General features: G+C 38.4%; 1 protein-coding gene across 2 annotated transcripts in view; it reads left to right on the top strand.

Annotated features, from left to right (window-relative positions):
* LOC111142091 (apoptotic peptidase activating factor 1) overlaps positions 1 to 26,449 on the top strand; it is a 92,910-nt gene that overhangs the window by 12,887 nt on the left and 53,574 nt on the right. For both annotated transcript variants that reach the window (XM_022495043.1, XM_022495042.1), the window contains exons 5-14: positions 9,900 to 10,083; positions 12,515 to 12,627; positions 12,725 to 12,856; positions 15,043 to 15,281; positions 16,104 to 16,271; positions 17,010 to 17,141; positions 20,777 to 20,890; positions 21,356 to 21,540; positions 23,500 to 23,626; positions 24,580 to 24,705. In XM_022495043.1, coding sequence (XP_022350751.1) covers positions 9,900 to 10,083; positions 12,515 to 12,627; positions 12,725 to 12,856; positions 15,043 to 15,281; positions 16,104 to 16,271; positions 17,010 to 17,141; positions 20,777 to 20,890; positions 21,356 to 21,540; positions 23,500 to 23,626; positions 24,580 to 24,705 — 1,520 coding nt within the window. The remainder of the gene's footprint in view (positions 1 to 9,899; positions 10,084 to 12,514; positions 12,628 to 12,724; positions 12,857 to 15,042; positions 15,282 to 16,103; positions 16,272 to 17,009; positions 17,142 to 20,776; positions 20,891 to 21,355; positions 21,541 to 23,499; positions 23,627 to 24,579; positions 24,706 to 26,449) is intronic.

Below are 26,449 nucleotides of genomic sequence, written 5' to 3'. Positions count from 1 at the left end.
CCCAGGACCCTGGGATCATGACCTGAGCCGAAGGCAGAGGCTTTAACCCACTGAGCCACCCAGGTGCCCCAAGAAATAGACTTTTATATACATACAATGGCATATTATTCAGCCATAAAAAAGAACAAAATCTTGCCATTGGCAACAACATGGATGGAGCCAGAGAGTATCATGCTAAGGGAAATAAGTCAGTCAGAGAAAGACAGAGATACCTCATGATTTCACTCGTATGTGGAATTTAAGAAACATAAAAATAAAATAAAGGGAAAAAAAGAAAGACAAAACAAGAAATAGCCTTTCTTAAAAAAAGATTTTATTTACTTATTTGACACAGAGAGAGAGCGATCACAAGTAGGCAGAGAGGCAGGCAGAGAGAGAGGGGGAAGCAGGCTCCCCGCTGAGCAGAGAGCCCGATACGGGACTCAATCCCAGGACCCTGGGATCATGACCTGAGCCGAAGGCAGAGGCTTTAACCCACTGAGCCACCCAGGCACCCCCTATTGGCTAGTATTTTGATGAGAATTTTCGCATCCATGTTCATCAGGGATATTGGTCTGTAATTCTCCTTTTTGATGGGGTCTTTGTCTGATTTTGGGATCAGGGTAATGCTGGCCTCATAAAATGAGTTTGGAAGTTTTCCTTCCATTTCTGTTTTTTTGGAACAGTTTTGGAACAATAGGTATTAATTCTTTAAATGTTTGATAGAATTCTCCCGGGAAGCCATCTGGCCCTAGGCTCTTGTTTATTGGGAGATCTTTGATTGCTACTTCAATTTCGTTGCTGGTTATGGGTCTGTTCAGGTTTTCCGCTTCTTCCTGGTTCAGTTTTGGTAGTTTATATGTCTCTAGGAATGCATCCATTTCTTCCAGATTGTCTAATTTGTTGACATATAGTTGCTTATAGTATGTTCTTATAATTGTTTGCATTTCTTTAGTGTTGGTTGTGATCTGTCTTCTTTTATTCATGATTTTATTAATTTTGGTCCTTTCTCTTTTCCTTTTGATAAGTCTGGTCAGGGGTTTATCAATCTTATTAATTCTTTCAAAGAACCAGCTCCTAGTTTTGTTGATTTGTTCTGCTGTTATTTTGGTTTCTATTTCCTTGATTTCTGCTCTGATCTTTATTATTTCTCTTCTGCTGTGTTTAGGCTTTCTTTGCTGTTCTTTCTCCAGCTCCTTTAGGTGTAGGGTTAGGTTGTGTATTTGAGACCTTTCTTTTCTCTTGAGGAAGGTTTGTATTGCTATATACTTTTCTCTTTTGGACCTCCTTTGCCACATCCCAAAGATTTTGAACAGTTGTGTTTTCATTTTCATTTGTTTTCATTAATTTTTAAAACTCTTCTTGGGGCTCCTGGGTGGCTCAGTGGGTTAAAGCCTCTGCTTTCAGCTCGGGTCATGATCCCTGGTCCTGCTTGGCAGGGAACCTGCTTACTCTCTCTTCCTGCCTCTCTGCCTACTTTTGGTTGCTGTCAAATAAATAAAATCTTTAAAAAAAAAATAAAATTCTTCTTAAATTTCCCGTTGACCCATTCATTCTTTAGTAGTATGTTCTTTAGTGTCCATGTATTTGAGTTCTTTCCAGCTTATGTGATTGAGTTCTAGTTTCAAAGCATTGTGATCTGAAAATTTGTAGGGAATGATTCCAGTCTTTTGGTACTGGTTGGGACTTGATTTGTGACCCAGGATGTGATGTATTCTGGAGAATGTTCCGTGTGCTATAAAGAAGAATGTGTATTCTGTTGCTTTGGGATGGGTGTTCTGAAAATATCTGTGAAGTCCATCTGGTCCAGTGTGTCATTTAAAGCCTTTATTTCCTTGTTGGCCTTTTGCTTAGATGATCTGTCCTTTTCAGTGAGGGCGTGTTAAAGTCCCCTACTATTTACTGTATTATCGTCAATGTGTTTCTTTGATTTTGTTATTAATTGGCTTATATAGTTGGCTGCTCCCATGTTAGTGGCATAAATATTTACCATTATTAGATCTTCTTATTAGATAGATCCTTTAGTATAATATAGTGTCCTCCTTCATCTTATTATAGTCTTTGGTTTAAAGTCTAATTTGTCTGATATAAAGATTGTCACCCCAGCTTTCTTTTGATGTCCATTAGCATGGTAAATGGTTTTTCCACCTCCTCACTTTAAATCTCGAGATGTGTTTGGGTTGAAAATGAGTCTTTTGTGACAGCATATTGTTGGGTCTTGTTTTTTTTAATCTAATCTGATACCCTATGTCTTTTGTTTGGGGCATTTATCCCATTTACATTCAGGGTAATTATTGAAATATATGAATTTAGTGCCACTGAATTGCCTGTTAGATGACTTACTATATATTGTCTCTGTTCCTTCCTGGTGTGTGTTACTTCTAGGCTCTCTCTTTGCTTAGAGGACCCCTTCCAGTATTTCTTGTAGGGCTGGTTTGGCGATTGCAAATTCCTTTGGTTTCTGTTTGTCCTGGAAGCTGTTTATCTCTCCTTCTATTTTCAGTGACAGCCTAGCTCAATATAATATTCTTGGCTACATGTTTTTCTCCTTTAGTACCCTGAATATATCATGACAGTTTTTTCTGGCCTTCCAGATCTCTGTCTACTGGCAGTGTAATATTTCTGCCATTGTAGGTTTGAGACCTCTTGTCCTGAGCTGCTTCCAGGCTTTTCTCTTTGTCTCTGAGATTTTAAAGTTTTGCTGTTAGATGTCAGGGTGTTAACATATTTTTACTGATTTTGTGACTTACTGATTTTACTGATTCTGTGCCTCTTGGATTTTGATGTTTGTTTATTTTCCCAAATTAGGGAAATTCTTTGCTGTAATTTGCTCCAATATACCTTGCCCCCCCCCTTCTTCTGGGATCCCAATTATTCTAATATTGTTTTGCCTTATGGTATCACTTACCTCTTTAATTCTCCCCTCATGATTCAGTAGTTGTTTATCTCTCTTTTTCTCAGCTTTTTTATTCTCTATCATTTGGTTTTCTATATCACTAATTCTCTCTTATGCGTCATTATCCTGTCAGTTAGAGACTCCATTTTTGACTACACCTCATTAATAGCCTTTTTGATTTCGATTTGGTTAGATTTTATTTCTCTAGAAAGGGATTTTCTAATATCTTCTAAGCTTTTTTTTTTTTTTTACATCCAGCTAGTATCTTTACAATTGTCATTCTGAACTCTAGTTCCAACATCTTACTAATGTCCATGTTGATTAGTCCCCTGGAAATCAGTACTGCCTCTTTTTTTTTTTTTGAGGTGACTTTTTCTGTTTTGTCATTTTGTCTGGAGAAGAACAGATGAACAAAAAACCAAAGTGCTACAGAAAAATGACCCCAGAAAAATATACACTAAACAAATCAGAAGAAATGGGTTGGGGGGTGAGGGCAGAGGGGAAAAAAAAAAGAAGACTGTGATTAGGCTGGTGAATAGAATAGAGCCACACACTAGATTTTAGGTGTAAAAATGAAAATTAAAAAAGATTTTAAAAAAGGAATTGATGAGGTGAGAAGTTGGTTGAAAAAAGAAAGAAACATTAAAAAAAAAGGGAAGAATATGATCAGGCAGGTGAATACAACAAAGCCATACACTAGATTTAGGGTATATTTTGGTTAGAAGAATCTACATCCCAAAATTTTAAAGAAGGAAAATATATGCATACAAAAAGTAAGGGTAAATGCAATGAAGGGATAGAGTATGACTAAAATAATAATTAAAATAGATTTTTAAGAAGGGATTGATAAGAAGTTGGTTGAGAAAGGAAAGAAGTATAATTCTGACATGTCTTCTCCTGAGGTGGAATTGCACCACCCTTGCCAGGGGCCAGGATAAGTAATCTGCTTGGGTTTGCTTTTGGTAGCTTTCATTCCCTGAAAGCTTTCCGTACAGCTTTGGGGGATGAGAATGAGAATGGCGGCCTCCCAATCTCTGGCCCTGGGGAAGCCAAGAGCTCAGGGCCCTGCTCCTCGGTGCACCTGCAGAGAAAAGCAGTCAGTCCCTCCTGTGTCCCTAGTCTCTAGTTGGATTCTGTGCTCACCTGGACTATGACCAAGTGTTTCTGTCTGAGGCACATGACCCCGTTTGGAGTATCCAAACCCAGCAGATTCCTGTGGTGCACTCCCGTGCCGCTCCTCGTTGGGGAGGAAGGGGAGTCTCCCTCGGGTCTGCCACTTGTAGGGTCCCTGCCGGAAGAGCAGTGGTCTGACTGTGCCAGGAATCACGGATTATGGCAACCTGAACTGAGAGCCTGCTCCTTGGCTCTGTCTTTGCAGTTGGCTTCCCTGCTCTAATACCTGGGAGCTCTGCCGTACTCAGGTACCCTCAGTCTTTCTGTGACCCCTAGAGTCCTGACACTGTTCCAGTGAGCCTCCCCCCACCCTCCCGCCACGCGGCCTCTGTGTAGCCACTAGAGTGACATCCCTCACTGGAACAGACTTCTGAAAGTTCTGATTTTGTGCTCTGCTCTATCACTTGCTGGGAGCCAGCTGACTGAGGCTCCCTCCCCAGCAGTTTATCTTTCCATATATTGCTTCAGATTGACTTCTCTGCATGTCCTACCTTCCAGAAAGTAGCAGTTTTTCTGTTCATAGAGTTGCTGCTATTCTTTTCTTCAATCTCCTGTTGAGTTCACAGGTGTTCAGAATAGTCTGATAACTGTCTAGCTGAATTCCTGGGACCGGAGGAAATTTAGGTCTCCTACTCCTCTGCCATCTTGGAGCCCATCCCTGGCTTCTCCATTTCTTGATGTCTTTATCTGCAGTAACCATTTTCTTTACTTCCCTTTATCCATATACTTCCTGATCACATACTGGACCCTTGTCCTTATCAATACCAGAAATGATACCACTTTTGAAATCTTAATGTTAAACAGTCTGTTGTGTTCTTTGCCCACCTCCACCTATTCTGCTCAAGTTCACTACTACAGTTTTCGGACCTATCAAGACTTATCCCTTGATTCTATAATATTCTCACTGTTTTTCCCATCAGCCCCCTCTTTAGGCTCAGGCCTAGGTTTATATCAGCCAGTATTTGGTTGCTTCTTTGCACATGCTCTTGGTTCTTTAGTTTCTTCTTACTTGGGTAAATTCTGCTTCCTTCTTTTTGCTAGGAGATAGAATCTAATTGCTTAGTCCCCATTGCTCCATCCAGACAGTTACTCACTTATTCCCCATGGCTTCATCTGGACAGTTACTTGCTTCCTCTTTGCTGGAGAAAATCACCCAGCTGAGTTCCAATTTAAATTCATAATTGTAAACCTTGGCAGTTTTACTAGGTTTAGTTAGTGGATGTATAACCCTTGCATTGAGGTTTATAGGGTGTAATTGGGAAAAACTTTTCCCCCTTATAGCCTGTTTAACACTTCCCTGGCACTGATTCTTTTCCTGCCTTTATACAGGTTCAGAGTCCCCAGGTCACCTCAAGTTTTAAAAACAATCTAATTTTTGGGGGGAAAGATTTATTTATTTATTTATTTTTTAAAAGATTTTATTTATTTATTTGACAGAGATCACAATTAGGCAGAGAGGCAGGCAGACAGAGAGAGAGAGAGAGAGAGGAGGAAGCAGGCTCCCCGCCGAGCAGAGAGCCTGATATGGGGCTCGATCCCAGGACTCTGGGATCATGACCTGAGCTGAAGGTAGAGGCTTTAACCCACTGAGCCACCCAGGTACCCCAAGATTTATTTATTTTAGAGAGCGAGAGAGAGTGCATGCATGTGTGTGTGCAAATGGGGGAAGGGGCAGGGAGAGAGAGAATCTCAAGCCAACTCCTTGCTGGGTGGAGAGCCTGACATGGGGCTTGATTCCAGAGCCCTGAGATCATGAAACAAGCCGAAATCCAGAGTCAGATGCTAAACTCTCTGAGCCACCAGGCACCCCAGTTTCTTTTTTTCCTCTCTAAGGTTTTTATTTTAATTTGAGTTAGGTAACACACAATATTATATTAGTTTCAGATCTGTGATACAGTTATTCAACAATTCAGTACATCACCTGGTGCTCATTGCAATAAGTACATGTAACTTTTTTTTTTTTTTAAGATTTTATTTATTTGAGAGACAGAGTGAGCGAGAGAAAGAGCACATGAACAGAAGGAGAGGGAGAGGGAGAAGCAGACTTTCGGCTGAGCAGAGAGCCCAATGTGGGGCTTGATCCCAGGACCCCGAGATGATGAGCTGAGCCAAAACCAGATGCTTAGCTGACTGAGCCATCCAGGCACCCCCACTCTTATCTTTTTATTTACTTTTTTTTGGTTGTGTGACTTTATTTTTTATAGGGTTATATTAGTTATAAGTGTACATTATAGCAATTCAATAATTCCATACATCATCCAGGGCAAGTGCACTTCTTAATCCCCATTACCTCTTTAACTCATTCCCCAACCCTCCCTCCCCTCTGGTAGTCAAAAGTTTGTTTTCTATAGTTTAGAGTCAGTTTCTTGGTTCATCTCACTCTCTCTCTTTTTTTCCCCTTTGGTTATTTGTTTTGTTTCTTAAATTCCACATAAGAGTGAGATCTTGTGGTGTTTGTCTTTCTCTGATTTATTTCGGTTAGCATTGTATTCTCTAAGTCCATTGCTAACTATTGTATTCGCTAACTCCATGTCATTGTGAATGATAAGATCTAATTCTTTTTTATGGCAAAATATTCCGTTGTGTATATACACCACATCTTCTTTATCCATTCATTAATCCATATCTTGGCTATTGTAAATAATGCTGCTATAAACATAGGCATGCATGTATCCTTTTGAATCACTGTTTTTGTATTCTTTGGGTTAATACCATTAGTGCCATTGCTGGATCATGGAGTAGTTCTATTTCTTTTTTTAAAAGATTTTAATTATTTATTAGAGAGGGAGGGAGAGAGTGAGCACGAATGGTGGGTAGGGGCAGAGGGAGAGGGAGAAGCAGACTATCCACTGAGCAGGGAGCCAGTGTGGAAGTACAATCCTAGGACCTCAGGATCATGACCCAGGATCATAAGGCAGACACTTAACCAGTTGAGCCTGCTAGGCACCCCAGGGCAGTTCTATTTTTAACGTTTTAAGGACTCTTCGTACTGTTTTCTAGTGACTGTACCAGTTTGCATTCCGGCAGTCTAATTTCAATAATTAAAATGTCAAGTATTGTTTACCACTCCAAACTTCATTTACATATAAGGTTTTTTCCTTCCTTAGTTGGGCCTGCCTCAGGTTTGGAAAGAGTTGGTTAAGATGGACATTGCAGTTGTTTCCAGCTTTTTCTGTTGCAAACAATGCTGCAGTTAATATCCTTGAGGAGGCAGAATAGTTCGTAAGTTGAGCATGGGTTCTGGAGGTTTGAATCCCACCTCTGCTTTATTTATTTATTTATTTATTTATTTTTTTAAGATTTTATTTGTTTATTTGACAGAGAGAGATCACAAGCAGGCAGAGAGGCAGGTAGAGAGAGAGGAGGAAGCAGGCTCCCCGCCGAGCAGAGAGCCCGATGCGGGGCTTGATCCCAGGACCCTGAGATCATGACCTGAGCTGAAGGCCGCGGCTTAACCCACTGAGCCACCCAGGCGCCCCACCACCTCTGCTTTATTATCTGTGTAACCTTGGGCAAGTTACTCAGGCTTCCTATACCTCAGTTTCCTCTGTAAAACTGGGATAATAATAGTCTCTGCTTATGGGATGCCTGCGTGGCTTAGTTGTTTATTTGTCTCTTGATCTCAGATCAGGTCTTGATCTCAGGGTTATGAGTTTGAGCCCCTCATTGGACTCCTTGCTGGGCGTGGAGCCTGCTTAAAATAATAGTGTCTGCTTGATAGTTTAATATGTAGATTAAATATAGGTTAATATGTAGAACTCTTAGAATAATGCTCAATAAATATATCATAAATAGATCTTTGCATATATATAAATCTAGATGATTAAACTTTTAAAATAGTGATTTTTGTAGTTAATTATTTGTGAATACCAGTAAATAAGTTTTCCTTTGATATATTATAACTCATTTATTTTTTATCTATTTTTTTGCTTTTTTCTTTTTCTTTTTTTTAAGATTTTATTTATTGATTTGACAGACAGAGATCACAGGTAGGCAGAGAGGCAGGCAGAGAGAGACGAAGGAAACAGGCTCCCTGCTGAGCAGACAGCCCCATGCAGGGCTCGATTTAGGACCCTGGGATCAGGGCCTGAGCTGAAGGCAGAGACTTTAACCCACTGAGCCACCCAGGCACCGCTATTTTTTGCTTTTTCTTATATTATTTACAATCATATAATATAATTTTTTTTTTTTTTTTAAGATTTTACTTATTTATTTGACAGAGATCACAAGTAGGCAGAGAAGCAGGCAGAGGGGGAGGGGCCCCCTGTTGAGCAGAGAGCCTGATGTGGGGCTTGATCCTAGGACCCTGGGATCATGAACTGAGCCAAAGGCAGAGGCTTTAAACCACTGAGCCACCCAGGCACCCCACATAACATATATCTTTTTTTTTTTTTTTAAGATTTTATTTATTTATTTGACAGGCAGAGATCACAAGCAGGCAGAGAGGCAGGCAGAGAGAGAGAGAGGGAAGCAAGCTCCCCGCTGAGCAGAGAGCCTGATGCGGTGCTTGATCCCAGGATCCTGGGATCATGACCTGAGCCGAAGGCAGAGGCTTTAACCCACTGAGCCACCCAGGCGCCCCCCCATAACATATATCTTGATGGTTAATGATACTGGTATGTTCTAATAAGGCTACTGCTCACCAAATTTTACACATAGGAGCCCCTCTAGCATTTTTTTGTATTTATGTGGGGAACTGATTAAGTATAGTCTATGAAGGCTTAAGATTTTTGGCTCCTGATACTTATGTAAGTAAAAATATGTACTTTATGATATACTGTGGCTTAATTAACAATGATAATGATGATAACAGTTGATAGTAACAATAATAACAACGTCCATTCTTATATGGTGCCTACTAGTTCAGAGCTTAATGTTTGCAAGGTGCTCTAAGATCCATATCACTAATAATCCTGTCTGTTTTAACCCCTTACAGTTAACTTAGCAAATTCACGTGTATCGTTAATTTCTCACAGTAACTCTGAAATAGGTAAAGTAAACAATCTTATTCCAGTATAATAAATAAAAGTGAGGCTGAATGATTTGCTAAAGATTGCGTAGCTGGTAACGAGTAGAGCCAGACTTGAAACTAACTTCTTAATTTAAGTTTCTGTATGAGAACCCTAATGACTATGTTATGTGTTCCTGGATATCAGTGGTTCTCAGTCAGAGGTGATTTTAACCTGAAAGGGACATTTGAAAGTGGTTGAAGATATCTTTGGTTGTCATAACCAGGGTGGGGGAATGCTATTACCATCTGGTGGGTAGAAGCCAGGGAGACTGTTAAACATCCTGCAGTGTGTATGAAATTTCCTTACAATAAAGAATTACCTGGCTTAGGGGTGCCTGGGTGGCTCAGTGGGTTGAGCCTCTGCCTTTGGCTCAGGTTAAGATCTCAGGGTCCTGGGCCTGCATTGGGCTCTCTGCTCAGTGGGGAGCCTACTTCCCCTTCTCTCTCTCTGCCTGCCTTTCCTCCTGCTTGTGATCTCTCTCTCTCTGTCAAATAAATAAATCTTTAAAAAAAATTATCTAGCTTATAATGTCAAGAGTACTAAGGTTGAGAAACTATGTTGTACAGTGATCATTGATGACCTAGGACTAAGACTGTAATTTTTTGTTTGTTAAGATTTTAACTGATAAATAACAGATTTACTTCAAACTTCATTTTCTTCACATCTTCAGCTTTTCTTATATTGAGGTTGTAAAGCTCAACAGTACTCTACAAGCAAAATTTATACCTTCAATCAAGAGAAAATGAAGATAGGATGAGATTGAAAATTAGAACAAATCTGCTACTTATCATTAAAATTTTCCAAGGAGGCCTTAAGTTTATTATTATTTTCTTTACTAGGTTGTTTCCCAGGGGGTGTACACTGGGTTTCAGTTGGGAAACAGGACAAATCTGGACTTCTGATGAAATTGCAGAATCTTTGCACACGGTTGGATCAAGATGAGAGTTTCTCTCAGAGGCTTCCGCTCAATATTGAAGAGGCTAAAGACCGTCTTCGCATTCTCATGCTGCGCAAACACCCAAGGTACAGATAGTCCATTTAGTTGGTGCATGAAGTCCCAATGAGATTTAACTGCTGACATTTTGAGGACATCATATCTTTTCTTGCTGTTTAGTAGAGATCTAGGAATAAAGCATTGCTTTTCTGCTGTTCTTTGTCTTATATTTAAAAATGGTTGCCACTGGCCTGAAATTGTTACTTTTCTTTGCATCCTACTTACTGTGTTGTCTCTCATAACCACTGAGATGCTCAAGAAGTATTTCCTAAGTAGGTGAGTTTGTGAGAGGTCTTTGCTAGAAAATGGAAGTTTCTTACCTTGAATCTATTATTTCTAATGGATAACACTGAATAAGAGACAGACTAAACGTAGGCACCTGGTAAAAGATTTATTTATTTAATGGGACCCTTCTGTTGTGTTGTCTTAGTTTTGGGATATATATATGTGTGTGTGTGTGTGTGTGTGTGTGTGTGTGTGTGTGTGTGTGTGTATGTAACTCTTGTACTTCTGTGAACTTCAAGAGTTTTATTTTCATTCATTCAATAAATATTATGACTATGTGCCAGGCGTTGTTATCAACTGTTTCAGTTTTCATTAGCCAGAAGGGAGACAGTAGCTTAGTTGGTGCTTGTGTTAACAGTGTAACCATCAGTAGTTAATCAACTGGGATTCGGTCAACCTTTCGATTTCCCTGATCTAACAGCCATTCTTTCATTGGTTCATTTAACCAACATGAGTGTTGTGCCAGGTTCTGGGTCAAGTGCTGGAAGTACAAAGATGAATAAAGCCTTCCTTGATAGTTCAGCAGTAAATTGGGTGAGAATTAGGTAATGGCTCTTAACTTTTTTTTAATGGCCTCTGTGCAGCTGACGATGCAGTACACTTTCATATGTAGCAGTGGCTGAGTATGGCAGTGATTCTTAAATTGGTAAGGGGATTAATACCAGAGGGGTGAGGGTAGTAATTTGAGAAAAGCCTCTTAGGTGATTCTGCAGAGGACAAGCTCCTTTCCCTCTGGCTTCTTTCTCTTCCAGGTCCCTCTGTTATTGCTCCCTCCCCTTGGTAGCCCCTGGTATTGATTTTCCTGGAGCAAATGGCATTGAGAGTACTATGTTTTGCTTTTTTTTTTTTTTCTTTTTTTCTTTTTTTTGTTAGAGGTGGGGAAGGAGCGAGAGAGAAAACAACTCAAGCAGTCTCCGTACCCAGCATGGAGCCTTACGTGGTGCTCGATCTCATGTACCTGAGATCATGACCTGAACTGAAATCGAGAGTCAGATGCTTAACCAATTGAACCCTCCAGGAGCCTCAAGACCACTAAATATTACCTCTTTTCTTTTGCAGTAACTTTTTACTAGTCCCACTTTCCTTCTCGGCGAAAATAAAAGTGATTTGTACTTAGGAAAATATTGTAAATGCTATCAAATGTATCAAACCATGGCATATAAAGTCATTCTTTTTGTTTCTCTCTCTGCAGCATTTTGGTTTGTACTTTTGCAATTTTCTACGCTGTATGTGTACCCGGAATCTTTTTTTGTAGTGCACAGAAGTAGTGTGCCATTAGGATAAAAATGCTAGTATATAATTATGCTATCAGCTTTTAGTTGTATTAGTTGTATTTTTTCTCCATCTGTTCTGCTGAGTTCAAAAAACTTTTTGGAGAAACCAAGACTTCGCAGAGTTTTTCTTTTTTTGTCATTAGGAGTAAACAAAGTGATTTATGGATGGGAAAAAAACCATGCTAGTGTACCAAATGAAGGGTAATATTCTTGCTAGTGCATTGTATCTGGTTGGAATATATGAAAATGCTAGTTTTATAGGTAAAAGATGGTCAAATATCGTTACTGTTATATGATTGATTCTAATGCTAACCTGAGCCCAGTTCTCATTTAGTTTTAGTGGCTTTAAGACTGATTTAGACTGAATTAGAAAAATCTCATTACTTGGATACTTCTTTTAAGGCATTTGGCAACCAATTTTTAATACCTACATGATACACACAGTTCACTTTTTATAGGTTCCCTAACTTCAAAATGCATTCATTGGGGCACCTGGGTGGCTCAGTCGTTAAGCATCTGCCCTCGGCCCAGGTCATGATCCAAGGGTCCAGGGAGCAAGCCCAGCACTGGGCTCTCTACTCGGTGGGAGGCCTGCTTTTCCCTCTTCCACTTCTTCTGCTTGTGTTCCCTCCCTCGCTGTGTCTCTCTCTGTCAAATAAATAAATAAAATTTAAAAAAAAATGCATTCATTGTTTTGGGGTGGGAAAAGAGGAAGGTCTCTAACTTTTTTTTCCTTATTTGGTTCAGTATATTGTGAAAGGAATATAGCAAAGAAAAGAGGAAGAGCCATGAAATAGACATCTTTATTTTGTAAATTTTAAGGCTTTGGTGGCATCATAGTTTTTTTAAAAGAGGCTTCAAGTAATGTCATTAGTGATTAAATACAATTTTTTTTAATTAGGTCTCTGTTGATCTTGGATGATGTTTGGGATCCTTGGGTATTAAAAGCTTTTGACAATCAGTGTCAAATTCTTCTTACAACCAGGGACAAGAGCGTTACAGATTCAGTAATGGGTGAGGATTAATTTACTTTTTAGTTCATGGTTTAATTCAATTACATTTAAATATATTCAAACCAAATTACTTACTATATTTTGTGATTTTGTTGCAGGTCCTAAATATGTAGTCTCTGTGGAGAGTGGCTTAGGAAAAGAAAAAGGACTTGAAATTTTATCCCTTTTTGTTAATATGAAGAAAGCAGATTTGCCAGAACAAGCTCATAGTATTATAAAGGAATGTAAAGGTATGGTTATTTTGTGTATGAGGGAGTTATAGGTATTAATTTTCCCTTTTGTAAAGTAAGCTAGTGAATATGATGGTTTAGTACATGAATATCCAGAAACTTTACTAGGATATTTAGTGTTTTAGGTTCTACTCCGACACCCTACATAGATAATAATATTTTGGTATTCATTTATTCATTAAAATAATATTTAATGAATAACCATAATATGTTAGTGGGACAGATTAGATGAAGACGGATAACTTCTGCCAAAGAATAAAAAATACAGTGAGAATCAGAGTTTTATGTGTTTTTGGTTGGGATTTTATAAAAATAATATCTAATTTTGTAGGTGAAAACTGGTGTTGTCCTGTTAATTTGCATTTTTTATTAGTGAAGTTAAACTTTTTACTGGTTTATTGAGTATTTGCATTTTAAGAACTTACCCTTGATTGAATTTTTCTTATTGATAGCAGTATTTTTTATTGATTTTTAGGCATTCTAACTATTGAAGCTATTAGCTCTTTGCCATATTTTTGCAAATATTTTCTCCTAGTTTTTTGTCTGCTTTTTAATTTCAGTTGTAGTATTTGACATACAGAAATTAAAAATTTTATAGTGTCACATCTGTCAGCTCTTTACTTGTATTCTTCCACTCTTGTTAATAATTAAGTAGACCTTGTTGTTTCTTTTTGCCATTGAATAGCTACTTGGTTTTGAGCTAATTGCCTTTTTTAAAAAAAGATTTGTTTGAGAGAGATAGTGTGTGTACATGCCCATAAAGGGGTGGGGGCAAAGGCAGAGGTAGAAGGGAAGCAGACTTCCCACTCAGTGGGGAGCCATGCCCAAGGCTTGGTCTCAAGACCCTAAGATCGAGATCTTAGCAGAAACCAAGAGTCAGATGCTTTACCTGCTGAGCCACCCAGGCACTCCAATTGAGTTAACTGACTTAAGAAATATGTTAGAAAAGAACATGTTATTTGTATTCTTTATAAAGGTAATGCATGTCCATTTTGAAACATTTAAAAAATGTGTGAAGCAATAAAAAGAAATTACCCATCATTTGGTTATTAGCCCCATGAGAGTATTTCTTTCTTTCTTTTTTTTAAGATTTTATTTATTTATTTGACAGACAGAATTGTCTGTCAGACAATTGTCAGACAATACTGTCAAATAAATAAGTATTTAAATAATAATAAATAATAATACATAATATTAATAAACAACAGTAAAATATAATAAATATTAATATAATATATTATTATATATAAATATATAAAATATATAAAAATATTAAAATAATAATATAAAAACAGTGAAATAATAAAAAATAATAAAGAGTATTCCTTTCAGTCTTTTAGGACATACAAAACTTTGAAGGGGCACTTGGGTGGCTCAGTGGGTTAAAGCCTCTGCCTTCGGCTCAGGTCATGATCCCAGGGTCCTGGGATCGAGCCCCGCATCGGGCTCTCTGCTCAGCAGGGAGCCTGCTTCTCCCCTCTCTCTCTGCCTGCCTCTCTGCCTGCTTGTCATCTCTGCCTGTCAAATAAAGAAATAAAATCTTAAAAACAAAACAAAAAAAAAAACTTTGAAAAAATAATGAGATTACAAGGGTATACGTAATTTGAATGTTGCCTTTTCATAAGCAAATTTTGAACATTCTCATGTCATTAATTATCTTTTGAAAAAAATTACCGATGGCATAATATTGTGGTGACTTCAGCAATTTATTCAATCATTTCTGTTATTGTTTAAGATTTTTCTATTTTAAATAATGCTGTGATGAATATCCTTATAGGAAGTATTTCTTATTTCTAATGACTTCCTTAGAAGAAATATCTAAAGTGAATCTAAGTGTTATAAATATTTTAAGGCTTTGGATAACTTGCAGCAGAATTTGTTTTTTTAAGAATAAAGTGATTCTTGGGGCACCTGGGTGGCTCAGTGGGTTGAGCCTCTGCCTTAGGCCAGGGTTATGATCTCAGGGTCCTGGGATCGAGCCCCACATTGGGCTCTCTGCTCAGCAAGAAGCCCACTTCCCCCTCTCTCTGCCTGCTTCTCTGCCTGCCTGCCTACTTGTGATCTCTCTCTCTGTCAAATAAATATTAAAAAAAAAAAAAAAAGAATAAAGTGATTCTTAGTGGTAATTTTAAAATGAGACAGTATTAAAACAGTGACTTTGCTGTTTTGTTTTGTTCTGTTTTTAGGTTCTCCTCTTGTAGTGTCTTTAATTGGTGCACTTTTACGTGATTTTCCCAACCGTTGGGATTACTACCTCAGGCAACTTCAGAATAAGCAATTCAAGAGAATAAGGAAATCTTCATCTTATGATTATGAGGCTCTGGATGAAGCCATGTCTATAAGTGTTGAAATGCTCAGAGAGGACATCAAAGATTATTACACAGATCTTTCCATCCTTCAGAAGGATGTTAAGGTGCCTACAAAGGTAATAGGACAGAGAAACCTTGTCCTTGGATATTTATGGCATGTCACTTTTGAAATATTATCAAGGATGTTGTTACAGATGATACTGAAAGGTTAAGACCCAGGGCGCCTGGGTGGTTCAGTGGGTTAAGCCTCTGCCTTTGGCTCAGGTCCTGATCTCAGGATCCTGGGATCGAGCCCCTCATTGGGCACTCTGTTCAGCAGGGAGCCTGCTTCCCCCACTCTCTCTGCCTGCCTCTCTGCCTACTTGTGATCTCTCTCTGTCAAATAAATAAAATCTTTAAAAAAAAAAAAAAGAAAGGTTAAGATCCTGTGTCACAGAATGTAACCCCACTGCCCTTAGTCTCCGTCATGGGTTTGCTATTGAACTCAGATTATTTCCTATTCTCAGTTTTAGTGAGACTGGAGAAGCATCTGACTTCTTCTCTTTTCTATCTTTTTTTTTTTTTTAAAGATTTTATTGATTTGACAGACAGAGATCACAGGTAGGCAGAGAGGCAGGCAGAGAGAGACGAAGGAAACAGGCTCCCTGCTGAGCAGACAGCCCCATGCAGGGCTCGATCCAGGACCCTGGGATCAGGGCCTGAGCTGAAGGCAGAGGCTTTAACCCACTGAGCCACCCAAGTGCCCCTTCTCTTTTCTATCTTGATGAATAGTTGAGCTTCTTCATATGAAATGGAGATACAGTTTTTCTGGGCTTTAAGATACGATTTTTGTGTGCGCACACGTGCGCGTGCATGTGTGTGTGTGTATGTTAACACCTTATCTGCAATCCTGGTCATTGTAGTTTTGTGGTATATTAAATGCTTACAATGATTTCTAGGTGTTATGTATTCTCTGGGACATGGAAACTGAAGAAGTTGAAGACATACTGCAGGAGTTTGTTAATAAGTCTCTCTTATTTTGTGATCGGAATGGAAAATCATTTTGTTATTATTTACATGATCTTCAAGTAGATTTCCTTATAGAGAAGAATCGCAACCAGCTTCAGGTACTTGCATCTCTGTACGTTTTTAAAATGTTTTTATTTTGAAATAATTTTAGGCTTATAGAAAAGTTGCAAAACAGCATAGAGAGTTTTATGCATGTACCTTCATCTAACTTCCCCCATTGTGTACATCTTACATAACTGTAATATGGTTATCAAAGCCAGAAAATGAACAATGATAGAATACTGTTAACCTACCCACAAATTTTATTTAGATTTTGCTAGCTTTCCCTCTAATGCCCTTTTTGTGGTTCAGATCAAAATCCCATATTGCATGTAATTGTCATGTTTCCTTAATTCTATGAAAATCTTTGCTTTTCTTATCTTTCATCATCACTTTTGAAGAGTACTAGCCAGTTATTTTGTATAATGTCCCTTAGTTTGGGTTTAAATTTGAGTTTAAATTAAATTTAAATTTAATTTTATCTGATGGTTTCTCATGACAAGATTAAAGTTATATATGTTTGGCAAGAAAACTACAGAAGTCATTGTGTCCTCAAGGCATCATATTAGGGTGTCGGTATGTCTTCTTGTCAGTGATGGTAATGTTGATCACTTGGCTAAAGTGGTACCTGCTAGTTTCTCCACTATAAAGCTACTAATTTTTTCCTTTTGTAATTAGTAAGTATTTTGTGGGTAGATTCTCTGTACATTTTTAAATAGCTTTGTACACTATAGTTACTGTGATGCTTAGGTTATGAAATTGTTTCTGTCTTCTAACATGTTTCATTTGGGTTTCAGAATCTACATAAGAAAATAATCACTCAGTTCCAGAAACATTACCAGCCACATACTCTTTCACCAGATCAGGAGGACTGCATGTATTGGTACAATTTTCTGGCCTACCACATGGGTAGTGCCAATATGCACAAAGTAAGGTGACCCATTTAAAAATTATCATTATTATTTTAAAAATTTATTTATTTATTTATTTGAGAGAGAGAGAGAGAGAGAGAGAGAGAATGATTGGGAAAGGAGCTGAGGGAGAAGCAGACTCCCTGCAGAGCAGGATGCCTGGGACATGGGACTTAGTCTCAGGACTGCAAGATCATGACCTGAGGTAAAGGCAGATATTTAACTGACTGAGCCACTCAAGTGCCCTAAAAAAAAAAAAAAAAATTAAAAAATTAGTATTATTTATTTTTTTTAAGATTTTATTTATTTGACAGAGAGAGAGATCACAAGTAGGCTGAAAGGCAGGCAGAGAGAGAGGGAAGCAGGCTCCCCACTGAGCAGAGAGCCCGATGCGGGGCTCAATCCCAGGACCCCAAGATCATGACCTGAGTTGAATGCAGAGGCTTAACCCACTGAGCCACCCAGGCGCCCCCAAAATTATTATTTTCATCTCACTTATATTTCATCCTGTGTTTGGAATTTTCTTTTATTAGTAAAAATAGGATTACAGCCTATGTAAGTATTTTTTTTTCTTACAATTTTTACCTACAGTGATTTAAAAAGATAACCTTGGTAAGTATAGTACATGAACCTCCTAAAAATTCATTCTCTACTTATCAATAGCTTCCCTTTTTGGGCAGTATGGATTTGTATTTTTAGGCTTTGAGAGGAAATGGAGAATGGGAAATTATATTCATTCATTCAGCAAGTATTTATTGAGTGCCTGTTAGGTGCTGGTGTATTATTCTTCATTGTGAGGATATGCCATAGGCACAAAGTCCCTTCTCTCATTGAGCTTACATTCTGTGGGGAGACAAGTAAATTTATACTACTAGTGAACGAGTAAATATATACTATCTTGGGAGTAGTAAGTGCTCAGCATGGAAGGAGAAAGTGAGGATGTAGAATCATTGTGATGGATTTTGTGTGCATTATAAGATCATTCCAGCCTTGCACAACAGAAAGAATGGAGTCGCCCAGAACTGTGATTGGAGTGTCTGTGGGCAGACTGAGTATTTTTTAGGGGGAAATAATTTTGAATATACTGTCTCATACATATTAAGACATCTGACGAAATAATGAGTATGTAGTTGGATATATGAATCTGGATTTCTGGGGGAACATTATGGACTAAAAATAAAATTTGGGAATCACCACCATATAGATGATATTTGAAATCAGGACTACCAACTATTCAAAATGTTTACATTTTTGAAAACCATATGTACTTTAAGTAATTTATCTATGCTTGGGTATGTTACCATTTGGTTGAAAAAACGGTGTATTATTGTACTCTATTTCACCTAGCAAAATATAGTTCATGTTTAATAATCTACACATTGGGGGTGCCTGGGTGGCTCAGCCATCAGGTGGCTGCCTTCTGCTCAGGTCATGATCCCAGGGTCCTGGGATAGAGCCCTGCATCGGGCTCCCCGCTCTGTGGGAAGCTTGCTTCTCCCTCTCCCACTCCCCCTGCTTGTGTTCCCTCTCTCGCTGAGTCTCTCTCTGTCAAATAAATAAATAAAATCTTTATTAAAAAAAAAATCTGGGGAGCCTGGGTGGATCAGTGGGTAAAAGGCTCTGCCTTCGGCTTAGGTCATGATCCCGGGGTCCTGGGATCCAGCCCCGCAGTGGGCTCTCTGTTTAGCGGGGAGCCTACTTCCTCCTCATTTTCTGCTTGCTTCTCTGCCTACTTGTGATCTCTGTCTGTCAAATAAATAAATAAAATCTTAAAAGAAAATCTATACGTTGGAATGAAGGTATTCCAGTAAATATCTGTGCCAAATTTACTTAAGCTGTAATTGTTGCACATTTAGGTTTTCAGTTTTTTGCCTTTATTATGCTGTAACGAACAATGTTGTTTGGTTGTTTGTCTTTGCACCTACATTATTTCCTTTGAAAATTTTTTGAAGTGGGATTGTTGAGTCAATGCATATTTTTAAAACTTGGTACGTATGATAATGTGACAGGAATTCAGTTTCTTCTTGCTTTTTTAAAAGCCCTTTTTCCTGATTTTTAAAGATAATTTCTAATTTTTAAAGGTTTTTTCATTAGAAAAATGTAGGAAAAAAACTAAAAAGAAAGTGAAAATGACCATTATTGCTAATGCCTTTGTGTATAGTTTTCCAGATTGTTTTGCTGCTCAGATACATATGCTTGTTCTTTTTTTTTTTTTTTTTTTTTAATTTTTTAGAGAGAGAGGGTGTGTGTGTGAGCAGGGGGAGGCTCAGAGGGAGAGAGAGAATCCCAAGGTGGCTCCATGCCCAGTGCAGAGCCCAATGCAGGGCTCGATCCCACAAACCTGAGATCATGACCTCAGCCGAAATCAAGAGTCAGAGACTTAACTGAGTCACCCAGGCACCCCCACATACTTCTTCTTTAAACCCAAAATAGGATCATAATGGAAATAGTCTTCTATCTCTTCTCCACACCCCCCCCATCTAACTGTATTTCATGGTCATCTTTTTACATCAGTTTATATAGAGTGAAAAATTTTTTGAAGCTTTATACTATTTCATTGTATATTGATCAGTTGGCTTATGGAAAGTTAGATTGCTTAAGCACACTTGTCTGATTATTTTCTTAGGACACATAGTGTAATTTCTAATTTTAATACAGATTACCAAACTGTCCTCCAGGAGCATGCTCTGAGTTATATCACTATCAACAGTATATGAGAGTGTTAATTTTCTCTAACTCCAGCTAATATTCTTTTTTTTTTTTTAAGATTTTATTTATTTGACAGACAGAGATCACAAGTAGGCAGAGAGGCAGGCAGAGAATGAGGAGGAAGTAGGCTCCCCGCTGAGCAGAGAGCTCAATGCGGGCCTCTGCCTTTGGCTCAGGTCATGGTCTCAGGGTCCTGAGATCGAGCCCCGCAACGGGCTCTCTGCTCTCTCGGGGAGCCTGCTTCCTCCTCTCTCTCTGCCTGCCTCTCTGCCTGCTTGTGATCTCTCTGTCAAATAAATAAATAAAATCTTAAAAAAAAAAAAAATAAAATAAAATAGCTTCCTTTTTGTCTTTAATTCTAGTTATCTGCTAAGTTTCTTTCAGTAGTGTTGGGATAAGGATGGTAGGGGTACCTGGGGGCTCAGCTGGTTAAGTTTCTGCCTTTGACTCAGGTCATGATCTCAGGGTACTGGGATCAAGCCCCCTGTCGGTCTCCTTGCTCAGCTGGGAGTCTGCTTCTCCCTCTGCTCCCCCCCACCCTGGCTTGTGCGTGCGTGCACGCGCTCTCTCTCTCTCTCTCTCTCTCGATTACTCTGTCTCTAATATAAATAAGTAAAATCTTAATTTTTAAAATTTATTTATTTTTAAGATTTATTTGTTTATTTATTTGACAGAGAGAGAGAGAGAGATCACAAGTAGGCAGAGAGGCAGGCAGAGAGAGAGAGGGGGAAGCAGGCTCCCTGCTGAGCAGAGAGCCAGCCCTGTGCGGGGCTCGATCCCAAACCCTGGGATCATGACCTGAGCTGAAGGCAGAGGCTTAACCCACTGAGCACCCAGGTGCCCCAAATAAAATCTTTATTAAAAAAAAAAAGGATAAGGGTGGTATAGTTAAAATTCTTTGATGTCTTTAACTGTAGCCTCCTCTTTTTTTTTTTTTTTTTAAGGAACTTTGTGCTTTAATGTTTTCCTTGGATTGGATTAAAGCAAAAACTGAACTCGTAGGCCCTGCTCATCTGATTCATGAATTTGTGGAATACAGGCATATATTGGATGAAAAGGTATAATTAGTAGGAAAAACAAGTTCTTAAAGGGCATCTCATTTTGTCATTTAATTCTAGGTTTAATAGTGGGGATGAGCAGGATAAAAGGGACAAAGAGAGAGAATTTCCTCACTTTAACTCCTGACTATTCTAATTATTTTGCTTCCTAGCCTCCTGGGAATGTAGATGGGGTTGAGGTTTGAAAGTTGAGAAAGTAAAGTGTCCAACTGGGTTGTTTTGTTTTTTGTTTTTTTAATACAAGAATGTATTAAGAAAGTAACACTTGGATAAAGAGATTTTTACACTATGTTTAAAAATTTGGAGAGGGTTACCATATATTTGTTATCTAATGGCTGGCTATTTAATTTTAGCTCACATAGAGAATATCTCGTTTAAGCCTTTAAAGTGACAAGATCACAGAAACAGAAAAATGTCAGATCTTGGTTCTGGTTATATTTCTAAGAGATTTCAGTTTGTTCATAGGATTGTGCAGTCTGTGAAAATTTCCAGGAATTTTTATCTTTAAATGGACATCTTCTTGGACGACAGCCGTTTCCTAATATTGTACAACTTGGTCTTTGTGAACCAGAAACTTCAGAAGTTTATCAGCAAGCTAAGCTGCAGGCCAAGCAGGAGGTCGATCACGGAGTGCTTTATCTGGAGTGGATGTAAGTAGGTTAGGAGAGAAACCAAAGGAGGGGAAAAAAAGAAAAAAAAAAAAAGAAACAAAGGGAGTGGAGTGCTAACTGTGTCATTATTTTTCAGGTAGTGAATAAGTTCACTCCAGGAAGATTTAACTACTTTGGAAAGGGCTGGAACTTTTAATAAGCATTCTTAGTTATTGAAAAGTTCTGGAGAAGTGAGTATAGGAGAAATATGTATTTCCAAAGAGTCCGTAGAAATAGATGCTTGCCTGTAGGCATTTTGACCAGTCATACTAAATAATAACACCAAATGGTTTACTTATTATAACTCAGTTTATTAGTGAAGAACATTGGCTTTGAAGTCACAGACACTGATTTGAGTCTCAGTTCTGAAACCTGAGAGTTTTGTGATTTTGAATAAATTACGGTTTGCTCTTTTTTTCATATATAAAATAGAGATAGCAATACTTTGAGGTATTATTTTTGTGAAGATTGAAATGAGATATTAGATATAAAGTGATTAGCCCTTTGCCCTTCACATAGCCCTGATTAAACTTGCATTGAATTTTTATTGTTCTAGCTCCTAAAAGAGACTGTTCAATTTTGCTCTTGCCTTAATCTTATCAATTAGAAAAAGGAGAGGGTTAACTCATCTTTTTAATGCCTGTTATATAAGATATGCGCACATTATTCATTTTACCTTCAAACCTTAGAAGGTAAATATTATTTGGTCTATTTTACAAATGAGAAAATTGAGGCACGGAGTTGTTGAGATTTGACTAAGCTCGTGTAGCTTGTTGAATAAAATTTAATTCTTGGGTCTGTCTAGCTTTATTTTCCATGCACCTTCTATATGCCACGTTTTTCTTACAGCTAGAAATAATGAACATGAATGGTTGTCTTTTCACATATATAATTTATCTGAATTGAACTGTAGGTTGATATCTGCAGTATTTATTAGTCCTGGGCCCTCTTTCCAAATAGGTTGCTGTACGTGATTTCCCTAATTCGTTGAAGCTAGGATAAATCTGTCTGTATTCTGGAATACTTGCTCACTTTATATCATAGCATTTGTTTCACTTCATGGTGATGGCCTAATTTTCTCTGTTACTAGTCCATACATTCTGTAGTTTAGAATAGTTTGGAGGTTAAAATTAACAGACTTTGGCTCTAGGCTGCCTGGGCTTGAAACCCAGCTCTGCTTTTTAAAAAAAATATTTATTTATTTGACAGAGAGCAAGCACAGCGGGGCAGCAGCAGGCAGAGGAAGAAGGAGAAGCAGACTCTCCACAGAGTAGGGAGCCCAATGTGGGGCTTGATCCCAGGACCCTAGGCTTGTGACCTGAGCTGAAGGCCACCCAGGAGCCACCCAGGAGCTCCCTCCTCTGCTTTATTGGTTGTATATAACCAGGGAAAGTTATTCAGCTTCTCTCACATAATAGTGCTCTTTCACAGCACTGAGGAGATTAAATGATTCTATGTGTATATAAGAGAATCTCAAGCAGGCTCCATGGCCAGTGGGAGCCCTATGCTCAGCTCAATCTCACAACCCTGAGATCATGACCTGAGCCGAAATTAAGAGTCAGGTTGCTTAACTGACAGAGCCAGCCGTCAGTTTCTTTCCCTTTAAAAACAATGGAGATTTTTTTGAAGGTATCCTTAAATAATGTTTTCTCTGCACATGTTATCATTAATATATCCAAGGAAAATAGAAAGCAACATGTATTTGATTAGTTAGATTTCTCCCAACTCAGTGACAGGTTGCTTTATATAGGGTAGCATCTCTCTTAAAAAAGCCATTTTCATAATACTTTTTTCCTTCAGGAGATCTGTGCTGTCATTTACATGGTGGTAACTTAATTTTAAGAATTTTGTATTTTTGGCAACACAACAATGTTAAAAGACAGTTTATTTTATAACTGAAAAAGAAATTACTTTTACTCTTACTTATTAGGTTCCTGTTCATTTTTTCCTTGTATGTAGAAACAAAAAAAACATCAAGAATCTTTCCCGCTTAGTTGTCCGCCCCCATACAGATGCTGTTTACCATGCTTGCTTTTCTGAGGATGGTCAAAGAATAGCTTCTTGTGGAGTTGATAAAACCTTACAGGTAAAACATATCTCTTGAGAAAAATTGAAAGAGGCATGTACCCAATACTGTGCATATTAGAATATATTTAAATTCTAAAATTGAAGAAAATTTCTCTATTAGAAATCCAAATCTCCTGAACATTTTATGAAAGCCTTTTTTTTGGAAATTTAAAAGATATGGTTGTGTGTTTTCATAGTTTTAAAGTTGCCTAGTTACATAAAAGTACCTTTTACCCTAGCAATCAGTTACTGTCATCCAAGTGCCCTCTAAGAGTAATGAGGAAATGCAAATTGTTAAAAGACATAAAGACTCTCTAGCACAGTGAACAGGGCTCTGATTAAAAAACAGTGATTAAGTAAAATACCTATTTTATCACAGGTTCAGACAGAGATTTCTGACTATAAATAGGAATCAGACTATATTATTTCCTAAGGTGCTTTGAAGGAATTTAAGTTCTTGTTTGCTTTTGGAATATGTGAATGAGTGCTTTTCTTTAAATTTTGAAGGGAACAGAATCAGTTAGTTAAAACTTTGATATTTAGATTAGGTTTAGTCTTTGTAAGATTGTGACTATAAACCTTATTTTTGTATATGTGCTTTATTACTAATTTTATTAATTTTGGCTTTTGAGACCCAGAAAGAAAACAGATTGAAGGAAATGGTCTGATTAAGAATATGCCAACCTTAAAAAAAAAAGAAGAGAAAAGAAAAAAAGAATTTTGCCAAACTAACCTCAAGAACTGAAGCTGTACTCTGCTGACTCTTTTTATTGATATTACAAACATTTAATAAGAGATAGTTCTCAATGTTAAGGCATATACATTCTGACATATATTCTGCTTTTTGGAGTGTTTTTTGCCAAGGTTCATTTATACTGCAAAATAATATGGATTAAGATCTTTTAAAGAAAGATTTTTATCAAATGGTGGCCATTAGTTTATGGTAAAAGGATTTTATTGTTGCTTGTGCAGGTGTTCAAAGCTGAAACAGGAGAAAAACTGCTAGAAATCAAGGCTCATGAGGATGAAGTGCTTTGCTGTGCATTCTCTACAGATGACAGGTTTATAGCAACCTGCTCAGTGGATAAAAAAATCAAGGTAGGGAAATATTTTTCACTTGAGTTGTAGTTACCATAGAATTCATTTTCTTTTTCCATAGTAGAATGACTAGTCTAAGTGGGGGTAAAGGATTCTTGCCTGTTGATCTACTGACGTGAGGCATGCCAGGTTTTAGCCACTGCAAATTAATAGTGTCTATTTTTAAGCACCAGCAAAAATGCATAGGTTTCTCAGCCAGAGATATTTACCATATAGCTGGGAAAAGTAATTATAAATTAATGAATATGCCTACTGTTTATTATTCATAGGTCTATGGGTGTATATCAGTTAGAATCTTTGAGGGCATTGTGATTGGAAGTGTTGCTGCACAGACTTACTGTCTGAGATTGGATTCCTATAGTAAAATACATACTTTGTGAAGTGCAACCCAGATTTTTTTTGAGGTGGAGTGGGGAGGGTGGGGTGGAGGGGCAGAGGGAGAGAGAGGCTCTTAAGCAGGCTTCACACTGTGTGGATCCTGATGCTGGGTTCAGCTCACAATCCTGAGCTGAAATCAAGAGTCAGATGCCTAACCAACTGAGCCCTCAGGCACCCCAATCACCTCACTTCAGGTTTTTAAAAAAATTTTTATTTATTTTTTATTTTTTAGAGAGCCTGTGCACATGAGAGTGGGGAAGGAGGGGGAAGGGAGAGAGAATCCCAAGCAGGCTTCAGACTGTGGAGCCTGACTTGGGCATCAGTCTTATGACCCTGAGATCATAACCTGAACTGAAATCAAGAGTCAGATGCCCAACTGACTGACCCACTCAAGTGCCCCTCGCTTCAGGCTTTCTAAAAAGAGGTGGATCCTGGGGTGCCTGGGTGGCTCAGTTGTTAAGTGTCTGCTTTTGGCTCAGGTCATGATCCCAGGGTCCAGGGATCGAGCCCCACATCGGGCTCCCTGCTCTGAGGGAAGCCTGCTTCTCCCTCTCCCACTCCCCCTGCTGTGTTCCCTCTCTTGCTGTGTCTCTCTCTGTCAAATTAATAAAATCTTTAGAAAAAAAAAGGTGGATCCTAACTTGGTGGGAGTACTGAAAATAAATAGGTAGATAGATAAATAAAGGGGAGAGGGAGAGAGAAAGAAAGGGAGAAAGAAAGAGAGGTAGAAAAAAAGAGGGAGGGAGGGAGGAAGGAAGGAAGGAAGGAAGGGGGGAGTGTTAAAACTGGCTGGATGGGGTGGGGCTTGGACCTGGGAGAAAGAAAATTGGCTTGGAAGTTTTCCTGGGGTCTACACTCACTTGGAGTGTCCAGACAAATTAGGACCTTGGAAAAAAATCTACTTTTTTTTTTTTTTTTTAAGATTTTATTTATTTATTTGACAGAAAGATAGAGAGCACCAAGTAGGCAGAGTGGCAGTCAGAGGGAGAGGGAGAAGCAGGCTGTCTACTGAGCAGGGAGCCTGATGCGGGGCTCAATCCGAGGACCCTGGGATCATGACCTGAGCTGAAGGCAGCCTCCTAACCCAACTGAGCTACCCAGGCGCCCCCCAAAATTACTTCTTGATAGACTGGACTCTCTAGGTGGCTTTACAGCCAACCAGTTAATTAACTCCATAGCTACTACTGAGTCACGCTTGGGAGTTGGCCAGTCTTGATACTTCCAAAGTCAGAGCTATGCGGCATAAAAGGAGATAACACTGAGTTTCTGTTTTCTGAGTACTCAAAGTAAAAAACAAGAGGCACAAATGTCTGTTAAAGAACTTAAACTTTTTGGACCTCTTTTTTTTTTTTTTTTTTTTTTTTTT

Source organism: Enhydra lutris, unplaced genomic scaffold, assembly GCF_002288905.1.
Source record: "Enhydra lutris kenyoni isolate GAN:26980312 unplaced genomic scaffold, ASM228890v2 scaffoldscaffold7, whole genome shotgun sequence".
Classification (NCBI taxonomy): domain Eukaryota; kingdom Metazoa; phylum Chordata; class Mammalia; order Carnivora; family Mustelidae; genus Enhydra; species Enhydra lutris.
This window is presented reverse-complemented; position numbering and strand designations above follow the sequence as displayed.